Source organism: Manduca sexta, unplaced genomic scaffold (genome assembly GCF_014839805.1).
Source record: "Manduca sexta isolate Smith_Timp_Sample1 unplaced genomic scaffold, JHU_Msex_v1.0 HiC_scaffold_1908, whole genome shotgun sequence".
Lineage (NCBI taxonomy): Eukaryota > Metazoa > Arthropoda > Insecta > Lepidoptera > Sphingidae > Manduca > Manduca sexta.
The window spans coordinates 6,431-31,257 of record NW_023592819.1 but is presented as its reverse complement, the minus strand read 5'-3'; the positions used below and the strand labels follow the sequence as shown (position 1 = coordinate 31,257).

General features: G+C 63.6%; 1 protein-coding gene across 1 annotated transcript; it reads left to right on the top strand.

Moving 5' to 3' along the window:
- The first annotated feature begins 22,703 nt into the window (after window positions 1-22,703).
- Window positions 22,704-24,586, top strand: LOC119191775 (ESX-1 secretion-associated protein EspI-like). The gene is made up of 5 exons (XM_037445641.1): window positions 22,704-22,926; window positions 22,998-23,432; window positions 23,659-23,783; window positions 23,946-24,169; window positions 24,457-24,586. Exons 1-5 carry the CDS (start codon window positions 22,704-22,706, stop codon window positions 24,584-24,586), a joined length of 1,137 nt encoding a protein of 378 aa, XP_037301538.1.
- The last annotated feature ends 241 nt before the right edge of the window (window positions 24,587-24,827 follow it).

Sequence of the window (24,827 nt, the reverse complement as noted above, 5' to 3'; positions counted from 1 at the left end):
TGCTTTTAATTCGCTCCCCTGGCCATGCATCAACGAAGCACTGCGGTACCACGTGGTGCCGCCCTATCTCAGCGTCTGGTGCGCGCGTACCTCTCCGACAGGTACGTGGTGTATCCGGGCGCCGACGGGAATGGCACCGAAGAGCGATGTCGTGCGGTGTTCCACAGGGGTCGGTTCTAAGCTTCTTGTGGAACATCGGGTACGACTGGGTGCTCCGTGGTGCCAATCTCTGGGGCGTCGGCGTGACGTGTTATGCGGATGACACTTGGTCACGGCGACGTCAAGACCTTCCAGGACGCCGCAATCCCTGGCGGCGGTGGGTCCCGGCCACGTAGGGAGCCGAATCCGGCGTGTAGGGTTGAAGGTGGCCCTCGAGAAGACCGAGGCCAGTTGTGTTCACGGGCCTCGGCGAGGGCCCCCGGCCGGTGCCCACATCGAGGTTGAGGGGGTGCGGATTCCCATCGGCAAAACGATGAAGTATTTAGGTCTGATTTTGGACAGCCGGTGGGAATTCCGCGCCCATTTTGAAAAGTTGCGGACAAAGTTGTCCAGGGCAGCGGGCGCTCTTTCTAGCCTGCTGCCCAACCTGGAAGGTCCTGGTATCCCTTGCCGAAGGTTGTACCACGGGGTCGTGCGGTCCATGGCGTTGTACGGCAGCCCAGTCTGGGCTGACGCCCTGGGAGGCGTTCTGTCGGCCTCCTGCGGGGCCCGCAGCGGGTCGTAGCGCAGCGGGCCATACGGGCGTACCGCACGGTCTCGTACGAGGCGGCTTGTCTTTTGGCCGGATTCCTGCCCTGGGATCTGGACGCCAAAGCCCTCGCCGATACGTTTCATTGGAGGGAGGCGTTCAGGAACGGGCAGCGTCCGGCCCTGAAAAGGTGGAGGCCAAGGGGCCTCCTTACGGCGAGCCGCCGTGGAGGTGGCGTCTCAGGCTGGAGGCCCCGTCAGCGGGGCTTCGGGCCGTAGCGGCAGTGCGTCCTGTCTTTGCACAGTGGCTGGACAGGCGCCACGGCGCGGCGACATTTCGCCTGACGCAGGTGCTCACCGGGCATGGGTGCTTCGGGGAGTACCTGTGTCAGATAGTAGCACGGAGGTTAGCGCCGTGTGTCACCATTGTGACAACTGCCCGCGGGATACGGCCCAACATACGTTGGAGTCTTGCCCAGCCTGGGACGATGAGCGCAGCGCTCTCGTGTCAGTCGTCGGAGGAGACCTCTCGCTGCCGGCCGTGGTCGCTTCCATGGTCGGCAGCGGAGGCCTGGCGTGCGGTGGCCCACTTCTGCGAGGTGGTCCTCTCGCAGAAGAGTGCCGAGAGGGATCGAGAGAGGGAGGATCCCTCCCGCCGTCAGAGGAGACGTAGGAGGCGCCGGGTGGACGACTGACCGGCGTCTCCCGCCCTGTGGAATGGGGGCGTTTGGAGAATTCCACCACGGTATCCCCTGCCTGTCGTAAAGGGCGACTAATAGGGGCCACGAAGGGGTCGTCGGCGGGCAGCAGGGGCTGCCCGTCCTAGGGCGCCTGCACTTTTCAGTGGGTGTAGTGCGTGTATCGCACACTCTTCGGTTGACGCCCGGGCTGGACGGCCGCGTGTTGTGGGGCTCACGCGGCCGTAGACGCCGAGGGCGTCCTTCGGTGCGCGGGGCTTTTGAGCCCCATAGGAGACGGGCCGCAAGGCGGCACCGCGCAGGGGCGGCTGCGGTCGCAGACTAGACATTTCAACGTCAGAGGAAGCCCGCAGCCGTCCCTAATGCGCCGAAGAGGGCCACCGCGGAGTTTTAGTTGGTATGCCGTGCGTTGTACATAGGTTAGGGACTCGGCCCGGCGGTCGCCCGAAGGTCTACATCAATTCCGGGCGGCAACGCGTCGGGTCGTAAGGCACGTGACCCCAAACATAACCGCTCAGTCGCCCCCCCCGAAGGCTGGGCGGTAGTAATAAGGTACTTTCACCGCGAAACCAAAAAGGTTAGGTTAGGTTAGGTTGGGGTGCTAGGTCAGGAAACCTCCTCGTGGTGCACCCTGGGCAACGGCGCGTCGATCAGACCGATCAGGCTGATCTGCGCGCTGGCTATCCTGACAACCGAGGTGGTTGGCGGTCGTCGCCTCTTGCGGCGGCCGTCGTGTCTTAGCCTGATGAGATTGGCCCATCTTGGGCGGCCCCGGTTCCTGTCCCGGGGTGTCGACGGGCTCGGTGTGCGCTCATCCCGCCCCGAGCAGGCAGTGGGGGAGACTCCCTCTCCCATTGTCGCCCGTCGCAGATCGTAATCCGGTGTGGAGGTCTGTGGATATGTCTCGCGCTCCCGCTGGACCGAGGGTCTTGGCTTAACCGCCCGGACCGCGAGGAAGAAACCTCTATAAAAATCACCCCGAATCCCAAGCGGCGGCGCACCGCGAGGATGCATGGCCGATGGGCAGTTCGGTCTCGAGTGCGACCCCCGCCAGAGTACCGGCCGACACTCTGTGCGGGTTACGCTAGGCTTACCCAGGTACGGGGGCACTGCCTGGGCGGACCACCCTTTCCCCATACTCGTGGGACTCAAAATGGAATCTATCAATTTTAAAAACCCCAAATCCTTTGACGCGTTTGCCTACTCCGGTTCCGACTGGAGGCGGAGGTCGGAGGGCGCAAGCCCAACGACGGTGATGAGGTGGAAGAGCATGGGCGACAGGCCCATGGCAGTGGAAGCCGGAACATCATCTAGGCCGGAAGAACTGGAAATGGACTCGGAGTCAAGCCTGAGTGTCTCCTCTGTCCGGAGCAGAAGGCTCTGGAGGAGACACTCAGTCCATAGACAACTGCTCGCTTCTATCGAGTGACACCGACGAGCCGCCACCCAAGGCGCCAACAACTGACGGTCGAGGGAGGCGTTCCACGCCCGCTCCCACGACTGGGCGTATCGGATAAAGAAGGCCCAACAAGAACAGGACAGGCTGAAGAGGGAAGGCGCGAAAGAGGGCCGAAGAGGAGCTGGAGGAGCTGCGTTACGTGAAGTCGCCGCTCCCTCCCAAAACCGACACGGACGATGACCTACCGTCCTTAAGGGACCTGATTCAGTGCGGGCAAATTGTGCGGGCAATTGTGAGAAGTCCGGAAATCTAAAGGGACGTCACCAAAAAGCGCTCAACCGGGTAATTAATCTTATCACTCGGTACGTACAGCAACCAGAGTCGGCCGCCATTGCCCGTCTGGAAGAGGAGAGAAAGAAGTGGCGCGAAACAGCGAGCGCCTGGAGGCGTGCGTAAAGCGGCTGAAGAGGAAAACTCCTCCCTCCGCCGTCGGCTCGAGGACCTGGAAGCGTCAAACAACTCCAGGACCACCACGGAGGAGATGCTGGCCATGGTGGAGGCAAGGGTGCAGGCCCGACTAGAGTCACACTGATGGGGCCAGCTCAGAGACCACCTCTCGCACATGAAGCGAAGAAATCCACCCCGGGGATATACAACTCCCGTGACAGGGGACTGGTGGGAGGCCCGCAGCCCAAGACCAAGAAGGAGAAAGGGAAAGGCAAGGGAAGAAAACAGCCTCCCGCTCACCCAACCCCCGCTCCCGTGGCCGGACCATCCAGCGCGCCGCTGCAAGACATCGCTGGGCCCTCCACGGCGGCGGCTGGCAGCCAGCACAGCCTGCCACCAAGAAGCAGGCGAACCGCTCAAATAACAAAACAGCGTCGGGCCCCAAGCCCCAAAGGGCGTTAAGAAGACGGCACCGCCCCTCCGGAACCCGCCCATTGCCGCCAGCCCCCGGCCTCAATGCAGGCGCCGTGGACTGAGGTCGTAAACAGGAAAAAGAAGCAAGACCAGCGCGCCAGCAAACGCGGCGCGCCGGCAAAACGCCGAGCCGAAGCTCCGGCCGCCACGTCAGCGGCAGTATCATCTCGCTGACACCTGCGGCCATTGGCAAAGGGCCTTTACGCATGGGGTGCTAACGGACGCCCAACAGCGAGGTGGACCTCACCGGCCTTGGAAATATCACAGGCTGAGGCCAAAGTTCTTGCGGCCACGGGCGCCCCCCATGTATGAGGTGCCCGGGGCCGAATTCGAAAGAGGCCGACTCCCTCGCCGCAAGGCTGAGGGAGTGTTCGCGGGTCGGAAGATATCAAAATCTCCCGGCCCACAAAGTGCTCGGAGCTGCGTATCTGGGTTGGACTTACGGCCACCTCAGAGTCAGTCGCAGCGGCCCTCTCCAAGGCCGGTGAGTGCGCTGCGGAGTCAATTAAAGTGGGGCAAATTCGCCCAGACAGGTCGGGCATGGGAGCCGTCTGGGCCAAAGTGCCCATAAGGCGGCGCAAAAGGTGAAGGCGGCCCGCGTGAAAATCGGATGGACCGCGGCTCGGGTGACCGTCCTAGAGTCGCGCCCTATGCGGTGCTTCCGGTGCCTCGAGCAGGGTCACGTTAGGGAGCGCTGCGACTGCGCAGTGGACCGCAGCGGACTATGCTATCGCTGCGGTCAGGCGGGCCACAAAGCCCGGGAGTGCCAGAGACGCCGAACTGCGCAGTCTGCGCTGCCGCCGGCAGGCCCGCCAGGCACCGGCTCGGGGAAGGCTTGTTCCGCCCCTCCCGTCGCAACCGGCGCCGCCCCCAGCAAAGAAGGAGTGCCGCCGCGGCTGAGGTTCCGTCCCAGCCGCAGGCGGCGAGCCCACCGCAACCAGTGGTAGAGGCCGAGATGGACGTGGAGGAGATCGCCCATCAGTAATGGACCTAAGTTTCCTCCAGGCGAACATCAACCACTGCGCCCGCGCCCAGGACCTGTTGTCCCAAAGCCTGGCGCAGTGGTCGGTGCAAGTGGCCGTGGTCGCCGAACCGTATTTTGTCCCGCCCCGAGATAACTGGGTTGGGGACATCGACGGGTCGGTGGCCATCATCACCCAGGGTGCCGCTGGCTCCCCGCCCTTCGCAAAAGTCGAGAAGGGCCAGGGATGCGTCGCGGCTCTGTTGGGGGAATTGTGGATAGTTGGAGTTTATTTCTCCCCCAACAGACCCCTGGCCGAGTTCGAATCTTTCCTCGTTCGGCTGGGGGCCCTGGTTGAGCAGGGCCAACCTCACCCGACGATCGTCGCCGGTGACTTCAACGCGAAATCCGCGGTCTGGGGTTCGCCGGCGACCGACGCTCGCGGTGAGGTCCTGGAGGAATGGGCGATCTCCGTCGGCCTGGCCGTTCTGAACAGGGGTCGGTGGACACGTGCGTGCGGCACAACGGCGGGTCAATTGTTGATTTGTCGTTTGGGTGCCCCGTCGTCGCACGTCGTGTCCGTGGCTGGAGGGTCCTCGTGGACGCGGAGACACTATCGGATCATCGATATATAAGGTTCGATGTCGCCGCGCCCGCGAGTCAACGTAACCAGCCCATTGGTGGACCGAGTGCCCCTGGTCAGGACGGCCCGCGGTGGGCATTAAGGCGCCTCGACAAGGAGGCCCTAGAGCTGGCCGCTCTGGCAGTCTCGTGGCTCCCCGAGCCGGAGGGTCCGGTGAGGGTCGAGCAGGAGGCGGAGTGGTTCGGGGTGGCAATGTCGGACGTTTGCGACGCCGCCATGCCCCGGGCACTCCGTCGTCCTCCGCGGCGGGAGGTGTACTGGTGGTCGGCGGAGTTAGCGCAGTTGCGCGCGTCTTGCGTGGCTGCGCGCCGCCGATACGCCAGGCATCGCCGCCGCCGTATTCGCGCACGAGACCATGAAGACCGGGAGCGGCAGCTCTACGGCCTCTATAAAGAGGCGAAGAGAGCGCTGCGGGTGGCCGTGCACAGGGCCAAGGTCGCGGCACGTAAGGAGTTTGTGGAGACTCTCGACGCGGACCCGTGGGGGCGCCCATACAAGCTCGTCATGAACAAGCTTCGTCCGGCGGCGCCCCCGCTGTCGCAGAGTCTCCGGCCAGAACTTCTGGCCAACGTTGTCGCGGCCTTGTTCCCGGCCACCGAGGATACCACTCCTCCACCGATGGCGCCACCGGAAGTGGCGTCATCGTCGTTTTCGGCAAGGGATATCCCAGAGGTTTCGCCCGCGGAAATGCGGGCGGCAGTGTTTCGGCTGCGGGGCAAAACACCGCCCCGGGTCTCGACGGCATCCCCGGGAAAGCCTGGGTGTTAGCCCTCGAGTACCTGGGGCCGCGGCTCCGTAGCCTATTCTCCGCCTGTATGGTGCAGGGCGTCTTCCCGGCGCGGTGGAAGACCGGGAAGCTCGTCCTGCTTAAGAAAGAGGGGAGACCCGCAGAGTCGCCGTCGGCCTACCGGCCCATCGTGCTGCTCGACGAGGTCGCCAAACTTTTTGAGCGCATTATACACGCGCGCCTCGTCGAGCATCTCGAGAGGGTCGGTCCAAATTTGGCCGACAAACAGTTTGGTTTTAGGAGTGGACGCTCAACTGTCCACGCGATTCTGCGGGTCAAGTCGCAGGCGGAGGAAGCAGTGGCCAGGGGAATGGTGATTATCGCCGTCTCGTTAGACATTTCTAACGCTTTTAATTCGCTCCCTGGCCATGCATCAATGAAGCACTGCGGTACCACGTGGTGCCGCCCTATCTCAGGCGTCTGGTGCGCGCGTACCTCTCCGACAGGTACGTGGTGTATCCGGGCGCCGACGGGTGGCACCGAAGAGCGATGTCGTGCGGTGTCCCACAGGGGTCGGTTCTAGGCCCTCTCTTGTGGAACATCGGGTACGACTGGGTGCTCCGTGGTGCCAATCTCTGGGGCGTCGACGTGACGTGTTACGCGGATGACACGTTGGTCACGGCGACGTCTAAGACCTTCCAGGACGCCGCGATCCTGGCGGCGGTGGGTACCGGCCACGTAGTGAGCCGAATCAGGCGTTTAGGTTTGAAGGTGGCCCTCGAGAAGACCGAGGCCATTTTTTTTTCACGGGCTCGGCGAGGCCACCGGCCGGTGCCCACATCGAGGTTGAGGGGTGCGGATTCCCATCGGCAAAACTATGAAGTATTTAGGTCTGATTTTGGACAGCCGGTGGGAATTCCGCGCCCATTTTGAAAAGTTGCGGACAAAGTTGTCCAGGGCAGCGGGCGCTCTTTCTAGCCTGCTGCCCAACCTGGAAGGTCCTGGTATCCCTTGCCGAAGGTTGTACCACGGGGTCGTGCGGTCCATGGCGTTGTACGGCAGCCCAGTCTGGGCTGACGCCCTGGGGGGGCGTTCTGTCGCCCTCCTGAGGGGCCCGCAGCGGGTCGTAGCGCAGCGGGCCATACGGGCGTACCGCACGGTCTCGTACGAGGCGGCTTGTCTTTTGGCCGGATTCCTGCCCTGGGATCTGGACGCCAAAGCCCTCTCCGATACTTTTCATTGGAGGGAGGAGGCGTTCAGGAACGGGCAGCGTCCGGCCCTGAAGGAGTGTGGAGGCCAAAAGGGCCTCCCTTACGGCGAGCCGCCGTGGAGGAGTGGCGTCTCAGGCTGGAGGCCCCGTCAGCGGGGCTTCGGGCCGTAGCGGCAGTGCGTCCTGTCTTTGCACAGTGGCTGGACAGGCGCCACGGCGCGGCGACATTTCGCCTGACGCAGGTGCTCACCGGGCATGGGTGCTTCGGGGAGTACCTGTGTCAGATAGTAGGCACGGAGGTGAGCGCCGTGTGTCACCATTGTGACAACTGCCCGCGGGATACGGCCCAACATACGTTGGAGTCTTGCCCAGCCTGGGACGATGAGCGCAGCGCTCTCGTGTCAGTCGTCGGAGGAGACCTCTCGCTGCCGGCCGTGGTCGCTTCCATGGTCGGCAGCCCGGAGGCCTGGCGTGCGGTGGCCCACTTCTGCGAGGTGGTCCTCTCGCAGAAGGAGAGTGCCGAGAGGGATCGAGAGAGGGAGGATCCCTCCCGCCGTCAGAGGAGACGTAGGAGGCGCCGGGTGGACGACTGACCGGCGTCTCCCGCCCTGTGGAATGGGGGCGTTTGGAGAATTCCACCACGGTATCCCCTGCCTGTCGTAAAAGGCGACTAATAGGGGCCACGAAGGGGGTCGTCGGCGGGCAGCAGGGGCTGCCCGTCCTAGTGCGCGCGCACTTTTCAGTGCGCGCAGTGCGTTCATCGCACACTCTCGGTTGACCCCCCGGGATGGACGGCAGCGTGTTGTTGGCCTCACGCTGCCGTAGACGCCGAGGGCGTCCTTCGGTGCGCGGGGGCTTTTGAGCCCCCCCCCCATAGGGAGACGGGCCGCAAGGCGGCACCGCGCAGGGGCGGTTGCGGTCGCAGACTAGACATTTCAACGTCAGAGGAAGCCCGCAGCCGTCCCTAATGCGCCGAAGAGGGCCACCGCGGAGTTTTAGTTGGTATGCCGTGCGTTGTACATAGGTTAGGGACTCGGCCCGGCGGTCGCCCGAAGGTCTACATCAATTCCGGGCGGCGCAACGTCGGGTCGTAAGGCACGGTGACCCCAACATAACCGCTCAGTCGCCCCCCGCGAAGGCTGGGCGGTAGTAATAAGGCACTTTCTCCGCGAAACCAAAAAAAAAAAAAAAAAAAAAAGGTTAGGTTAGGTTAGGTTAGGTTGGGGTGCTAGGTCAGGAAACCTCCTCGTGGTGCACCCTGGGCAACGGCGCGTCGATCAGACCGATCAGGCTGATCTGCGCGCTGGCTAATATCCTGACAACCGAGGTGGTTGGCGGTCGTCGCCTCTTGCGGCGGCCGTCGTGTTGCAGTTCGATGAGATTGGCCCATCTTGGGCGGCCCCCGGTTCTGTCCGGAGGTGTCGACGGGCTCGGTGTGCGCTCACCCCGCCCCGAGCAGGCGGTGGGGGGGACTCTCTCTCCCATTGTCGCCGTCGCAGATCGTAATCCGGTGTGGAGGTCTGTGGATATGTCTCGCGCTCCCGCTGGACCGAGGGTCTTGGCTTAACCGCCCGGACCGCGAGGAAGAAAACCTCTATAAAAAATCACCCCGAATCCCAAGCGGCGGCGCACCGCGAGGGATGCATGGCCGATGGGTAGTTCGGTCTCGAGTGCGACCCCCGCCAGAGTACCGGCCGACACTCTGTGCGGGTTACGCTAGGCTTACCCAGGTACAGGGGGCACTGCCTGGGCGGACCACCCTTTCCCCCATACTCGTGGGACTCAAAATGGATTCTCTTAACTTTAAAAAACCAACGATCATTTTGACGAGATTGCCTACTCCGGTTCCGTCCGGAGAGGCGGTGGTCGGTGGGCGTAAGCCCAACGACGTAGACGATGTAGAGGGGAGTGTGGCTGAAAGGCCAATGGAGGGAGTGGCCGGAACATCCGGGGCCACAATCACAGACGTAGATTCAGAGTCGAGCGGAAGTGTCTCTTCCGTCCGGAGCAGGAGGCTCTGGAGGAGGCATTCCCGCTCGATTGACAGTGTGTCACTACACTTCACTAGTGACACTGACGAGCCGGCGCCGAAGACACTAGCAACCGACGGCCGAGGGAGAGGGCGTCCTCCCTCGGTCGGTAAATACGCCGGGCTTAAGAAGGCGCAGAAAGAACGCGACCGCCTGAAGCGAGAGGAGGCGCGAAGAAAGGCCACCGAAGAACTGGATGAGCGACTTCGCCACGTAAAATCGCCATTACCTCCCAGGGCCGACGCGGACGAGGACCGCCCCGTCCTTAAGGAGGACCTTAGAGAGTGCGGGCAGATTGTGCGGGCAATCGTAAGGAAATCGGGCAATCTGAAGGGAACTTCACAGAAGGCCCTAAACCGGGTGATCAACCTCATCATCCGGTACGTGGAGCAGCCCGAGTCTGCCGCGATAGCCCGCCTCGAAGAGGAAAAGAAAAAAAGGCTAAGGAGGAAAGCGCCCGCCTCGAAGCTACCGTCAAAGGGCTGCAAGAAGAGAACGCCTCGCTCCGCCGCAGGTTAGACGAGCTGGAGGCGTCATCCAGTAAAGCCCCGACAGAAGAATTGTGGGCAATGGTGGAGGCTAGAGTCCAGGCCAGGGTGGAGTCGGCCCTGATGGGGCCAGCCCATAGGCCCACTCTGGCCCACGAAAAGAAGGCCGCCCCCGGGGACACGCAGCTCCCTGTGACGAGCGGCTTCGTAGGAGGGGCGCCTAACAACGGCAAACCGGCGAAGAACAAGGGGAAGGGGGAAGGCGAAAGGACCAGCCGAACCAGCTCCGCCCCTCTCCGCTCCTGCGACTGGGCCCTCTAGCGCGCCGCCAACCGCTGTCCCTGGTCCTTCCAGGGCCCCGGCAAAAACAGGGGGAAAGAAGAAAAAGACGAAGAAGGACACGCCAGCACAAGCCGCTCCGGAGCCCCGCCCGCTGCCGCCGGCTCCGACCTCGATGGAAACGCCGTGGGTCGTGGTGGCCAAAAGAACAGAAAGAAGAAGGAAAGGCCCGCTCCGACATCAGCGGCAAACACGCAACCGCCACAATCAACACGTCGGGCGGAGCCAAAACTGCGGCCACCACGCTCTGCGGCCGTAATAATATCTCTTACACCGGCGGCGGTGGCGAAAGGCATGACGTATAAGGGCGTGCTGACAGACGCACAGAACCGGGTAGACCTCACCGGCCTGGACATTACCAGGCTGAGACCGAAGTTTGCGGCCACGGGCGCCCCAATGTACGAGGTGCCCGGGGCTAACTCAGAAGAGAGGGCCGACTCCCTCGCCGCAAGGCTGAGGGAGTGTTTCGCGGGGTCGGAAGATATCAGAATCTCCCGGCCCACGAAGACCGTGGAACTGCGGCTAAGTGAGCTGGACTATACAGCCACTCCAGAATCAGTCGCAGCGGCCCTCTCCAAGGCCGGTGAGTGCGCCGTGGAGGCGATAAAAGTTGGGCAAATTCGCCCTGATCGGTCAGGCGTAGGGACCGCCTGGGTGAAAATGCCCATAAAGGCGGCCCAAAAAGTGAAGGGGGCGGGCCGAATACTGATCGGCTGGACCGCGGCTCGAGTGACTGTCCTCGAGTCGCGGCCCCTGCGGTGCTTCCGGTGCCTGGAGAGCGGGCACGTTAGGGAGCGCTGCGACTGCGCAGTGGACCGCAGCGAGTTGTGCTATCGCTGCGGTCAGGCGGGCCACAAAGCCCGCGAATGCAAGGCCCCGGCGAACTGCGCAGTCTGCGCTGCGGCCGGCAGGCCCGCCAGGCACCGGCTCGGGGGGAAGGCTTGTTCGGCCCCCTCCCGACGCAACCGGCGCCGCCCCCAAAGAAGGAATGCGCCTACGGCTGAGGTTCTGTCCCAGCCGCAGGCGGCGAGCCCACCGCAACCAGTGGTAGAGGCCGAGATGGACGTGGAGGAGATCGCCCATCAATAATGGATATAAGTTTCCTCCAGGCGAACATCAACCACTGCGCCCGCGCCCAGGACCTGTTGTCCCAAAGCCTGGCGCAGTGGTCGGTGCAAGTGGCCGTGGTCGCCGAACCGTATTTTGTCCCGCCCCGAGATAACTGGGTAGGGGACATCGACGGGTCGGTGGCCATCATCACCCAGGGTGCCGCTGGCTCCCCGCCCTTCGCAAAAAGTCGAGAAGGGCCAGGGATGCGTCGCGGCTCTGTTGGGGGAATTGTGGATAGTTGGAGTTTATTTCTCCCCCAACAGACCCCCTGGCCGAGTTCGAATCTTTCCTCGTTCGGCTGGGGGCCCTGGTTGAGCAGGGCCAACCTCACCCGACGATCGTCGCCGGTGACTTCAACGCGAAATCCGCGGTCTGGGGTTCGCCGGCGACCGACGCTCGCGGTGAGGTCCTGGAGGAATGGGCGATCTCCGTCGGCCTGGCCGTTCTGAACAGGGGGTCGGTGGACACGTGCGTGCGGCACAACGGCGGGTCAATCGTTGATTTGTCGTTTGGGTGCCCCGTCGTCGCACGTCGTGTCCGTGGCTGGAGGGTCCTCGTGGACGCGGAGACACTATCGGATCATCGATATATAAGGTTCGATGTCGCCGCGCCCACGAGTCAACGTAACCAGCCCATTGGTGGACCGAGTGCCCCTGGTCAGGACGGCCCGCGGTGGGCATTAAGGCGCCTCGACAAGGAGGCCCTAGAGCTGGCCGCTCTGGCAGTCTCGTGGCTCCCCGAGCCGGAGGGTCCGGTGAGGGTCGAGCAGGAGGCGGAGTGGTTCGGGGTGGCAATGTCGGACGTTTGCGACGCCGCCATGCCCCGGGCGCTCCGTCGTCCTCCGCGGCGGGAGGTGTACTGGTGGTCGGCGGAGTTAGCGCAGTTGCGCGCGTCTTGCGTAGCTGCGCGCCGCCGATATGCCAGGCATCGCCGCCGCCGTATTCGCGCACGAGACCATGAAGACCGGGAGCGGCAGCTCTACGGCCTCTATAAAGAGGCGAAGAGAGCGCTGCGGGTGGCCATTCATAGGGCCAAGGTCGCGGCACGCAAGGAGTTTTTGGAGACTCTCGACGGGGACCCGTGGGGGCGCCCCTACAAACTAGTGATGAACAAGCTTCGTCCAGCGGCGCCCCCGCTGTCGCAGAGTCTCCAGCCAGAACTACTGGCCAACGTTGTCGCGGCCTTGTTCCCGGCCACCGAGGATACCACTCCTCCACCGATGGCGCCACCGGAAGTGGCGCCATCGTCGTTTTCGGCAAGGGATATTCCAGAGGTTTCGCCCGCGGAAATGCGGGCGGCAGTGTTTCGGCTGCGGGGCAAAAACACCGCCCCGGGTCTCGACGGCATCCCCGGGAAAGCCTGGGTGTTAGCCCTCGAGTACCTGGGGCCGCGGCTCCGTAGCCTATTCTCCGCCTGTATGGTGCAGGGCGTCTTCCCGGCGCGGTGGAAGACCGGGAAGCTCGTCCTGCTGAAGAAAGAGGGGAGACCCGCAGAGTCGCCGTCGGCCTACCGGCCCATCGTGCTGCTCGCACGAGGTCGCCAAACTTTTTGAGCGCATTTTACACGCGCGCCTCGTCGAGCACCTCGAGAGGGTCGGTCCCAACTTGGCCGACAATCAGTTTGGATTTAGGAGTGGACGCTCAACTGTCCACGCGATTCTGCGGGTCAAGTCGCAGGCGGAGGCAGCAGTGGCCAGGAGGAAGGTTGTGATCGCCGTGTCGTTGGATATCTCCAACGCTTTTAATTCGCTCCCCTGGCCATGCATCAACGAAGCACTGCGGTACCATGTGGTGCCGCCCTATCTCAGGCGTCTGGTGCACGCGTACCTTTCTGACAGGTACGTGGTGTATCCGGGCGCCGACGGGTGGCACCGAAGAGCGATGTCGTGCGGTGTTCCACAGGGGTCGGTTCTAGGCCCCTCTTGTGGAACATCGGGTACGACTGGGTGCTCCGTGGTGCCAATCTCTGGGGCGTCGACGTGACGTGTTATGCGGATGACACGTTGGTCACGGCGACGTCTAAGACCTTCCAGGACGCCGCGATCCTGGCGGCGGTGGGCACCGGTCATGTAGTGAGCCGAATACGGCGTTTAGGTTTGGAGGTGGCCCTCGAGAAGACCGAGGCCATCTGTTTCCACGGGCCTCGGCGGGGGCCCCCGGCCGGTGCCCACATCGTGGTGGAGGGGGTGCGGATTCCCATCGGCAAAATACCATGAAGTATTTAGGTCTGATTTTGGACAGCCGATGGGAGTTCCGCGCCCATTTGAAAAGTTACGGACGAAGTTGTCCAGGGCGGCGGGCGCTCTTTCAAGCCTGCTGCCCAACCTGGAAGGTCCTGGTATCCCTTGCCGAAGGTTGTACCACGGGGTCGTGCGGTCCATGGCGTTGTACGGCAGCCCAGTCTGGGCTGACGCCCTGGGGAAGCGTTCTGTCGCCGCTCTCCTGCGGGGCCCGCAGCGGGTCGTAGCGCAGCGGGCCATACGGGCGTACCGCACGGTCTCGTACGAGGCGGCTTGTCTTTTGGCCGGATTCCTGCCCTGGGATCTGGACGCCAAAGCCCTCTCCGATACTTTTCATTGGAGGGAGGAGGCGTTCAGGAACGGGCAGCGTCCGGCCCTGAAGGAGGTGGAGGCCAAAAGGGCCTCCCTTACGGCGAGCCGCCGTGGAGGAGTGGCGTCTCAGGCTGGAGGCCCCGTCAGCGGGGCTTCGGGCCGTCGCGGCAGTGCGTCCTGTCTTTGCACAGTGGCTGGACAGGCGCCACGGCGCGGCGACATTTCGCCTGACGCAGGTGCTCACCGGGCATGGGTGCTTCGGGGAGTACCTGTGTCAGATAGTAGGCACGGAGGTTAGCGCCGTGTGTCACCATTGTGACAACTGCCCGCGGGATACGGCCCAACATACGTTGGAGTCTTGCCCAGCCTGGGACGATGAGCGCAGCGCTCTCGTGTCAGTCGTCGGAGGAGATCTCTCGCTGCCGGCCGTGGTCGCTTCCATGGTCGGCAGCCGGGAGGCCTGGTGTGCGGTGGCCCACTTCTGCGAGGTGGTTCTCTCGCAGAAGGAGAGCGCCGAGAGGGATCGAGAGAGGGAGGATCCCTCCCGCCGTCAGAGGAGACGTAGGAGGCGCCGGGTGGACGACTGACCGGCGTCTCCCGCCCTGTGGAATGGGGGCGTTTGGAGAATTCCACCACGGTATCCCCTGCCTGTCGTAAAGAGGCGACTAATCGGGGCCACGAAGGGGGTCGTCGGCGGGCAGCAGGGGGCTGTCCGTCCTAGTGCGCGCGCACTTTTCAGTGCGTGCAGTGCGTTCATCGCACGCTTTCGGTTGACCCCCGGGATGGACGGCAGTGTGTTGTTGGCCTCACGCTGCCGTAGACGCCGAGGGCGTCCTTCGGTGCGCGGGGGCTTCTGAGCCCCCCCCCCATTTAGGAGACGGGCTGCAAGGCGGCACCGCGCAGGGGCGGCCGCGGACGAAACTCGGACCTGGTGTCAGAGGAAGCCTGCAGCCGTCCCTAATGCGCCGAAGAGGGCCACCGCGGAGTTTTAGCTGGTAGGCCGTTGCGTAGGGACTAGTTTGTTAGGGTTAGGGACTCGGCCCGACCGCCGCCCGTGGGTTCCGGGCCGCTCAATTGTCGGGTCGTAAGGCAACGGCTACCCCAACATAACCGCTCAGTCGCCCCCCGCGAAGGCTGGGCGGTAGTAATAAGGTACTTTCTCCGCGAAACCAAAAAAAAAAAAAAAAAAGGTTAGGTTAGGTTAGGTTAGGTTAGGTTAGGTTAGGTTGGGGTGCTAGGTCAGGAAACCTCCTCGTGGTGCACCCTGGGCAACGGCGCGTCGATCAGACCGTTCAGGCTGATCTGCGCGCCGGCTAATATCCTGACAACCGAGGTGGTTGGCGGTCGTCGCCTCTTGTGGCGACCGTCGTGTCGTAGTGAGATGGGATTGGCCCAAAGGGCGGCTCCCGGTTCTGTCCCGGGGGTGTCGACGGGCTCGGTGTGCGCTCATCCCGCCCCGAGCAGGCAGTGGGGGGGACCTCCCTCTCCCATTGTCGCCGTCGCAGATCGTAATCCGGTATGGAGGTCGGTGGTTATGTCTCGCGCTCCTGCTGGACCGAGGGTCTTGGCTTAAACGCCCGGACCGCGAGGAAGAAAACCTCTATAAAAAATTACCCCGAATCCCAAGCGGCGGCGCACCGCGAGGGATGCATGGCCGATGGGTAGTTCGGTCTCGAGTGCGACCCCCGCCAGAGTACAGGCCGACCCTCTTGGCGGGTTACGCTAGGCTTACCCAGGTACAGGGGGCACTGCCTGGGTGGACTTTTATTTCCCCATACTCGTGGGGATCAATAAAAATGAATGACACTAATAATAAATCCATTTTAAATAAGACGCCAGTGGTTGTGCTGGAGAGGCTGCCTACTCCAGTTCCGGCTGGAGAGGCGGAGGTGGTGACAGGAGGGGAGGGCGGGAAGCCCGTCGAGGCCTTAGTGGGCCGCTTTTATGTAGGAGACTCGGAGTCGAGCGAGGGTGTCTCGTCGGCCCGAGAGGGAAGGCCTCGGAGGGAATCCTCTCGCTTGACGAGTGAGACGGACGAGCCTCTCCCTAAAACAGTGACGACGGACAGTCGGGGGCGAGGACGTCCGCCTACGACTGTTACGGGCCTCAAAAGACCCGCAAGGAGCTGGACGCGCAGAAGCGTCAGCTGGGCAAGAGGCAGTTGGAGGAGGAACTGGCGACGTTGCTCCAGTTTCGGAGGTCTCCGGTTGCCGGCGAGGTCGAGATCATGCAGGTCGATGAGGACCGCGTGATCTCCAAGGAGGATCTGCTGCGCTGCGGAGACGTGGTGCGGCGGATTGTGAAAAGTCGGGAAGCCTCAAGGGGACCTCCCAAAGGCCCTAAATGAGGTTACCGACCTCATAATTAAAATACGTGGACCAGCCGGAGTCCTCCAAAATAATTCGCCTCGAGCACGAGGCGAAAAGTGGAGGGAGCAGAGCGCCCGCCTGGAGGCGTCTTTAAAGACACTCCAGGAGGAGAATGCCTCGCTCCGCCGGCGCCTAGAGGACCTGGAGACGGCCTCCAAGTCTGCTCCGATGGAGGACGTCCTGGAGCGGATGGAGGCCATGGTGCAGGCGAGGGTGGAGTCGGCGCTTATGGGCCCGGCTCGGGAGACTTCCCCACTGGCGCACGAAGTGCGCAGTGCCCCTGTGGAGCTTCCCGTCCAGGGGGGCTACGTAGTGGGGAGCTCCCACCCTCCCTCGGGTAAGGGCAAGGGCGTGGGGAAGGGAAGAGGGCGGCCAAACCCGCTCCCGCCCCTCTGACCCCGACCCCAGTGGCTGGACCTTCCAGCGCTCCTCCCCGCGTTGAGGCCCCTGGCCCATCCGGTGCGGGACCGTCTGGTGGACAGGCAAGGAGCGCTGGTCCTGCACCACGCAGAACCACCAATGGTGCGGCTAAAAAGCCCGAGGAGAGGAGGACCGGGGGGGCGAAGAAGAAGCCCGTTCCCCCCCCGCAGCAGGCTCCACGTGAGCCCCGTCCGCTGCCGCCGGCACCAGTGTCGATGGACAGAGAGTGGACGGTCGTGGTGGGCAAACGGAAGAAGCCCAGGTCCGGTGCGGCGCCGGCTGCAAGCCCGCAGCAACCGTCGCGTCGGGCCGAGCCGAGACTTCGCCCGCCACGCTCTGCGGCCGTCATCATCTCTTTGACGCCGGCGGCAGTGGAGAAAGGGCTCACTTACAAGGGCGTATTGACCGACGCTCAGTGCAGGGTGGACCTCACCGGCCTCGACATTACGAGGCTGAGGCCGAAATTTACGGCCACGGGTGCCCCGATGTACGAGGTGCCCGGGGCCAATTCCGAAGAGAGGGCCGACTCCCTCGCCGCGAGGCTGAGGGAGTGTTTTAGTGGGTCGGAGGACGTTAAAATCTCCCGGCCCACGAAGACCGTTGAACTGCGACTGACGGAGCTGGATTACACAGCTACTCCAGAGTCAGTCGCAGCGGCCCTCTAAGGCCGGTGAGTGTTCCACCGAGAGCATTAGGGTCGGTCAAATCCGTCCCGATCGCTCCGGGGTGGGCAGCGTGTGGGTGCGGATGCCCATAAAGGCTGCCCAAAAGTGCGGGGGCGAGCCGAATTCTGATCGGCTGGACCGCGGCTCGGGTGACCGTGCTCGAGTCGCGGCCCATGAGGTGCTTTCCGGTGCCTGGAGTCCGGGCATGTGCGGGAGCGCTGTGACTGCGCAGTAGACCGCAGCGAGCTTTGTTATCGCTGCGGTCAGGCGGGTCACAAAGCCCGCGAGTGTAGCGCCGCGCCGAACTGTGCAGTCTGCGCGGCTTCGGATAGGCCCGCCGGGCACCGGCTGGGAGGGAAGGCGTGTCCCGCCCCCTCTCGCCGTAACCGGCGCCGCCCCCCGCAACGTAGTGTTGCTGCCGCTGTGGCCGTGTCCCAGCCACAGACGGCAGACCCACCGCAGGTCGCGATGGAAGTAGTAGAGGTCGTCCAGTAATGGACTTAAAAGTTCCTCCAGGCGAACATCAACCACTGCGCCCGCGCTCAGGACCTGTTGTCCCAAAGCATGGCGCAGTGGTCGGTGCAAGTGGCCGTGGTTGCCGAGCCGTATTTTGTCCCTCCCCGTGATAACTGGGCAGGGGACATTGGCGGTTCGGTAGCTATCATCACCCAGGGAGCTGCCGGCTCCCCGCCCTTCGAAAAAAGTAGCGAAGGGCCAGGGATGTGTGGCGGTTCTGTTGGGGGACATTTGGATTGTCGGAGTGTATTTTTTCCCCCAACAGACCCCCTAGCTGAATTCGAGACGTTTCTCATTCAGCTGGGGTCCCTGGTGGAACAGGGTCAACCTCGCCCCACGATCGTCGCCGGTGACTTCAACGCCAAATCTGTGGTTTGGGGTTCGCCGGCGACTGACGTTCGAGGCGAGGTCCTGGAGGACTGGGCGATCTCTATTGGCCTGGTCGTCCTGAACAGGGGGGTCGGTGGACACGTGCGTGCGGCACAACGGCGGGTCTATTGTCGATCTGTCGTTTGGGAGTCCCGCCGTTGCGCGTCGTGTTCGGGGCTGGAGAGTCCTTGCGGGCGTGGAGACGTTGTCGGACCATCGTTACATCAGGTTCGACGTCTCCGCGTCAGCGAGTGTCCAGCCCGGCGGTGTGTCGAGTGCCCCTGTTCAGGGCGGCCTGCGGTGGGTTTTACGTCGCCTCGATAGGGAGGCCTTAGGTCTGGCCGCTCTGGTCGTGTCGCTCCCCGCACCGGAGTCTCCGGTGCGGGTCGAGCAGGAGGCGGAGTGGTTCGGGGTGGCAATGTCGGACGTTTGCGACGCCGCCATGCCCCGGGCCCTCCGTCGTCCGCCGCGGCGGCAGGTGTACTGGTGGTCGGCGGAGTTAGCGCAGTTGCGTGCGTTTTGCGTTGCTGCGCGCCGCCGGTACGCCAGGCATCGTCGCCGCAGGCGAAGAAGGCAGAACCACGAGGACCAGGAGCGGCGGCTCTATGGCCTCTATAAAGAGGCGAAGAGAGCGCTGCGGGTGGCCGTTCATAGGGCCAAGGTCGCGGCTCGAAAGGAGTTCCTGGGGACTCTCGACGGGGACCCGTGGGGGCGCCCTTATCGCTTGGTGATGAACAAGCTTCGCCCAGCGGCGCCCCCACTGTCGGAGAGTCTCCGGCCAGACCTTCTGGCCAGTGTAGTCGCGGCCTTGTTCCCGGCCACCGTGGAGACCACTCCTCCACCGATGGCGTCACCGGAAGTGGCGTCATCGTCGGTAATGAGTTCGGCAAGGGATATCCCGGAGGTGTCGCCCGCGGAATTGCGGGCGGCGGTGCTTCGACTGCGGAGCAAAAACACGGCCCCAGGGCTCGACGGCATCCCCGGTAGAGCGTGGGTGCTAGCCCTCGAGCACCTGGGTCCGAGGCTCCGCAGATTGTTCTCCGCCTGTTTGGAGCAGGGCGTCTTCCCGGCGCGTTGGAAAACCGGGAAGCTCGTCCTGCTGAAGAAGGAGGGACGGCCCGCAGAGTCGCCGTCGGCCTACCGGCCCATCGTGTTGCTCGACGAGGTCGCCAAACTCTTCGAGCGCATCGTCCATGCTCGCCTCGTCGAGCATCTCGAGAGGGTCGGTCCAGATCTGGCCGACAACCAATACGGTTTTCAGGAGGGGACGTTCTACCGTCCACGCGATTCTGCGGGTAAAGTCACAGGCGGAGGAAGCAGTGGCCAGAGGCAGCGTAGTTATAGCGATATCGTTGGATATCTCCAACGCATTTAACTCGCTGCCCTGGCCCTGCATCCACGAAGCACTGCGGTATCACGTGGTGCCGCCCTATCTTCGGCGTCTGGTGCACGCGTATCTGTCTGACAGGGACGTGGTGTATCCGGGCGTCGACGGGTGGCACCGAAGAGCGATGTCGTGCGGTGTTCCGCAGGGCTCGGTTTTGGGCCCTCTCCTGTGGAACATCGGGTACGACTGGGTGCTCCGTGGTACCAACCACCGGGGTGTCGACGTGACCTGCTACGCTGACGACACGCTGGTCACGGCGACATCAGGGACCTTCCAGGATGCCGCAATCCTGGCGGCGGTGGGCACCGGCCATGTAGTCGATCGCATTCGGCGCTTGGGGCTGAAGGTGGCCCTCGAGAAAACCGAGGCCATCTGTTTTCATGGGCCTCGGAGAGGGCCACCGGCCGGTGCCCACATCGTTGTGGGGGGGGTGCGGATTCCCATCGGCAAGAGTATGAAGTACTTGGGTTTGGTTTTGGATAGCCGATGGGAGTTTCGCACCCATTTCACGGTGTTGCGGACAAAATTGTCCCGGGCAGCGGGCGCTCTTTCAAGCCTGCTGCCCAACTTGGAAGGTCCTGGTATCCCTTGCCGAAGGTTGTACCACGGGGTCGTGCGGTCCATGGCACTGTACGGCAGCCCTGTTTGGGCTGACGCCCTGGGGGAGCGTTCTGTCGCTCTCCTGCGGGGCCCGCAGCGCGTAGTGGCGCAGCGGGCGATCAGGGCGTACCGCACGGTCTCGTTCGAGGCGGCTTGTCTTTTGGCCGGATTCCTGCCCTGGGATCTGGACGCCAGAGCCCTGTCAGAGGTATTCCACTGGCGGGAGGAGGCGTTCAGTCGCGGGCAGCGTCCGGCCCCGAAGGAGGTTGAGGCCATGAGGGCCTCCCTACGGCGAGCCGCCGTGGAGGAGTGGCGTCTCAGGCTGGAGGCCCCGTCAGCGGGGCTCCGGACCGTCGTGGCAGTGCGGCCTGTCTTTGCCGAGTGGCTGGACAGGCGCCACGGTGCGGCAACCTTTTCGGTTGACACAGGTACTCACCGGGCATGGCTGCTTCGGTGAGTATCTGTGCCGGATCGTTGGTACGGAGGTGTCGGCCGTGTGTCACCATTGTGACAACTGCCCGCTGGATACGGCTCAACACACTTTGGCGTTGTGTCCAGCCTGGGACGAAGAGCGCAGCGCTCTCAGATCAGTCGTCGGAGGAGATCTCTCGCTGCCGGCCGTGGTCGCTTCCATGGTCGGCAGCGAGAGGTCATGGCGTGCAGTGGCCCACTTCTGCGAGGTGGTCATCTCGCAGAAGGAGGGTGCCGAGAGGGATCGGGAGAGGGAGGATCCCTCTCGCCGCCAGAGGAGACGTAGGAGGCGCCGGGTGGACGACTGACCGGCGTCTCCCGCCCTGTGGATTGGGGGCGTTTGGAGAATTCCACCACGGTATCCCCTGCCTGTCGTAAAAGGCGACTAATAGGGGCCACGATGGGGGTCGTCGGCGGGCAGCAGGGGGCTGTCCGCCCTAGTGCATTTTTGGGCGCTCTTGCACAATTTTCGGTTGACCCCCGGGATGGACGGCAGTGTGCAGTTGGCCTCATGCTGCCGTAGACGCCGAGGGCGTCCTTCGGTGCGCGGGGGCTTCTGAGCCCCCACAATAGGAGACGGGCCGCACTAGGCGGCACCGCGCAGGGGCGGCTGCAGTTGTAGTCTTAGACAAACGTCAGAGGAAGCCTGCAGCCGTCCCTAATGCGCCGAAGAGGGCCACCGCGGAGTTTTAGTTGGTATGCCGTGCGTTGTACATAGGTTAGGGACTCGGCCCGGCGGTCGCCCGAAGGCTGACATCAAATCCGGGCGGCGCAACGCCGGGTCGTAAGGCACGGTGACCCCAACATAACCGCTCAGTCGCCCCCCATGAAGGCTGGGCGGTAGTCATAAGGCACTTTCTCCGCGAAAACAAAAAAAAAAAAAAAAAGGTTGGGGTGGGGTGCTAGGTCAGGAAACCTCCTCGTGGTGCACCCTGGGCAACGGCGCGTCGATCAGACCGTTCAGGCTGATCTGCGCGCCGGCTAATATCCTGACAACCGAGGTGGTTGGCGGTCGTCGCCTCTTGTGGCGACCGTCGTCTCGTAGTATGATGGGATTGGCCCAAAGGGCGGCTCCCGGTTCTGTCCCGGGGGTGTCGACGGGCTCGGTGTGCGCTCATCCCGCCCCGAGCAGGCAGTGGGGGGACTCCCTCTCCCATTGTCGCCGTCGCAGATCGTAATCCGGTATGGAGGTCGGTGGTTATGTCTCGCGCTCCTGCTGGACCGAGGGTCTTGGCTTAAACGCCCGGACCGCGAGGAAGAAAACCTCTATAAAAAATTACCCCGAATCCCAAGCGGCGGCGCACCGCGAGGATGCATGGCCGATGGGTAGTTCGGTCTCGAGTGCGACCCCCGCCAGAGTACAGGCCGACCCTCTTGGCGGGTTACGCTAGGCTTACCCAGGTACAGGGGGCACTGCCTGGGTGGACTTTTATTTCCCCCATACTCGTGGGATCAATAATGAATGACACTAATAATAAATCCATTTTAAATAAGACGCCAGTGGTTGTGCTGGAGAGGCTGCCTACTCCAGTTCCGGCTGGAGAGGCGGAGGTGGTGACAGGAGGGGAGGGCGGGAAGCCCGTCGAGGCCTTAGTGGGCCGCTTTTATGTAGGAGACTCGGAGTCGAGCGAGGGTGTCTCGTCGGCCCGAGAGGGAAGGCCTCGAAGGGAATCCTCTCGCTTGACGAGTGAGACGGACGAGCCTCTCCCTAAAACAGTGACGACGGACAGTCGGGGGCGAGGACGTCCGCCTACGACTGTTACGGGCCTCAAAAGACCCGCAAGGAGCTGGACGCGCAGAAGCGTCAGCTGGGCAAGAGGCAGTTGGAGGAGGAACTGGCGACGTTGCTCCAGTTTCGGAGGTCTCCGGTTGCCGGCGAGGTCGAGATCATGCAGGTCGATGAGGACCGCGTGATCTCCAAGGAGGACCTGCTGCGCTGCGGAGACGTGGTGCGGCGGATAGTGAAAAAGTCGGGAAGCCTCAAGGGGACCTCCCAAAGGCCCTAAATGAGGTTACCGACCTCATAATAAAATACGTGGACCAGCCGGAGTCCTCCAATAATTCGCCTCGAGCACGAGGCGAAAAAGTGGAGGGAGCAGAGCGCCCGCCTGGAGGCGTCTTTAAAGACACTCCAGGAGGAGAATGCCTCGCCTCCGCCGGCGCCTAGAGGACCTGGAGACGGCCTCCAAGTCTGCTCCGATGGAGGACGTCCTGGAGCGGATGGAGGCCATGGTGCAGGCGAGGGTGGAGTCGGCGCTTATGGGCCCGGCTCGGAGACCCCCACTGGCGCACGAAGTGCGCAGTGCCCCTGTGGAGCTTCCCGTCCAGGGGGGCTACGTAGTGGGGAGCTCCCACCCTCCCTCGGGTAAGGGCAAGGGCGTGGGGAAGGGAAGAGGGCGGCCAAACCCGCTCCCGCCCCTCTGACCCCGACCCCAGTGGCTGGACCCTCCAGCGCTCCTCCCCGCGTTGAGGCCCCTGGTCCATCCGGTGCGGGACCGTCTGGTGGACAGGCAAGGAGCGCTGGTCCTGCACCACGCAGAACCACCAATGGTGCGGCTAAAAAGCCCGAGGAGAGGAGGACCGGGGGGGCGAAGAAGAAGCCCGTTCCCCCCCCGCAGCAGCCTCCACGTGAGCCCCGTCCGCTGCCGCCGGCGCCAGTGTCGATGGACCGCGAGTGGACGGTCGTGGTGGGCAAACGGAAGAAGCCCAGGTCCGGTGCGGCGCCGGCTGCGAGTCCGCAGCAACCGCCGCGCCGGGCTGAGCCGAAGACTTCGCCCGCCACGCTCTGCGGCCGTCATTATCTCTTTGACGCCGGCGGCAGTGTCCAAGGGGCTCACATACAAACAGGTCCTGACGGAGGCGCAGGGCAAGGTTGACCTCACCGGCCTTGATATTGGCCGACTGGGGCCAAAGTTTACGGCCACGGGTGCCCCTATGTATGAGGTGCCCGGGGCCAACTCTGAGAGAGGGCCGACTCCTTCGCCGCGAGGCTGAAGGAGTGCTTCAGTGGGTCGGAGGACGTTCGGGATCTCCCGGCCCACTAAGACAGTGGAACTGCGACTGACAGAGCTGGATTATACAGCTACTTCTGAGTCAGTCGCAGCGGCCCTCTCGAAGGCCGGTGAGTGCAGCCTCGAGGCGGTAAAGGTGGGACAGGTCCGTCCCGACCGCTTCGGGGTGGGCAGCGCATGGGTGCGCATGCCCATGAAGGCTGCACAGAAAGTGCGGGGCGCGAGCCGAATTTTAATCGGCTGGACCGCGGCTCGGGTAACCGTGCTCGAGTCGCGGCCCATGCGGTGCTTCCGGTGCCTGGAGTCCGGGCATGTGCGGGAGCGCTGCGACTGTGCAGTAGACCGCAGCGAGCTTTGTTATCGCTGCGGTCAGGCGGGTCACAAAGCCCGCGAGTGTGATGCCGCGCCGAACTGCGCAGTCTGCGCGGCTTCCGTGGAAGCCCGCCGGGCACCGGCTAGGGGGAAGGCGTGTCCCGCCCCCTCTCGCCGCAATCAGCGTCGCGCCCCGAAACGTAGTGCTGTTGCCGCTGTGGCCGTGTCCCAGCCACAGACGGCAGACCCACCGCAGGTCGCGATGGAAGTAGTAGAGGTCGTCCGGTAATGGACTTAAAGTTCCTCCAGGCGAACATCAACCACTGCGCCCGCGCTCAGGACCTGTTGTCCCAAAGCATGGCGCAGTGGTCGGTGCAAGTGGCCGTGGTTGCCGAGCCGTATTTTGTCCCTCCCCGTGATAACTGGGCAGGGGACATTGGCGGTTCGGTAGCTATCATCACCCAGGGAGCCGCCGGCTCCCCGCCCTTCGAAAAAGTAGCGAAGGGCCAGGGATGTGTGGCGGTTCTGTTGGGGGACATTTGGATTGTCGGAGTGTATTTTTCCCCCAACAGACCCCTAGCTGAATTCGAGACGTTTCTCATTCAGCTGGGGTCCCTGGTGGAACAGGGTCAACCTCGCCCCACGATCGTCGCCGGTGACTTCAACGCCAAATCTGTGGTTTGGGGTTCGCCGGCGACTTGACGTTCGAGGCGAGGTCCTGGAGGACTGGGCGATCTCTATTGGCCTGGTCGTCCTGAACAGGGGTCGGTGGACACGTGCGTGCGGCACAACGGCGGGTCTATTGTCGATCTGTCGTTTGGGAGTCCCGCCGTTGCGCGTCGTGTTCGGGGCTGGAGAGTCCTTGCGGGCGTGGAGACGTTGTCGGACCATCGTTACATCAGGTTCGACGTCTCCGCGTCAGCGAGTGTCCAGCCCGGCGGTG

Excerpts from the sequence above, each read along its gene's own strand:
- LOC119191775 (XM_037445641.1), top strand. The coding sequence starts at position 22,704 with ATGCCTCGCCTCCGCCGGCGCCTAGAGGACCTGGAGACGGCCTCCAAG. Across the intron at positions 23,433-23,658 it reads TGACGGAGGCGCAGGGCAAG|TCGCAGCGGCCCTCTCGAAG; the intron begins GTTGACCTCACC and ends CTTCTGAGTCAG. Across the intron at positions 24,170-24,456 it reads GAAGTAGTAGAGGTCGTCCG|ACCCCTAGCTGAATTCGAGA; the intron begins GTAATGGACTTA and ends TTCCCCCAACAG.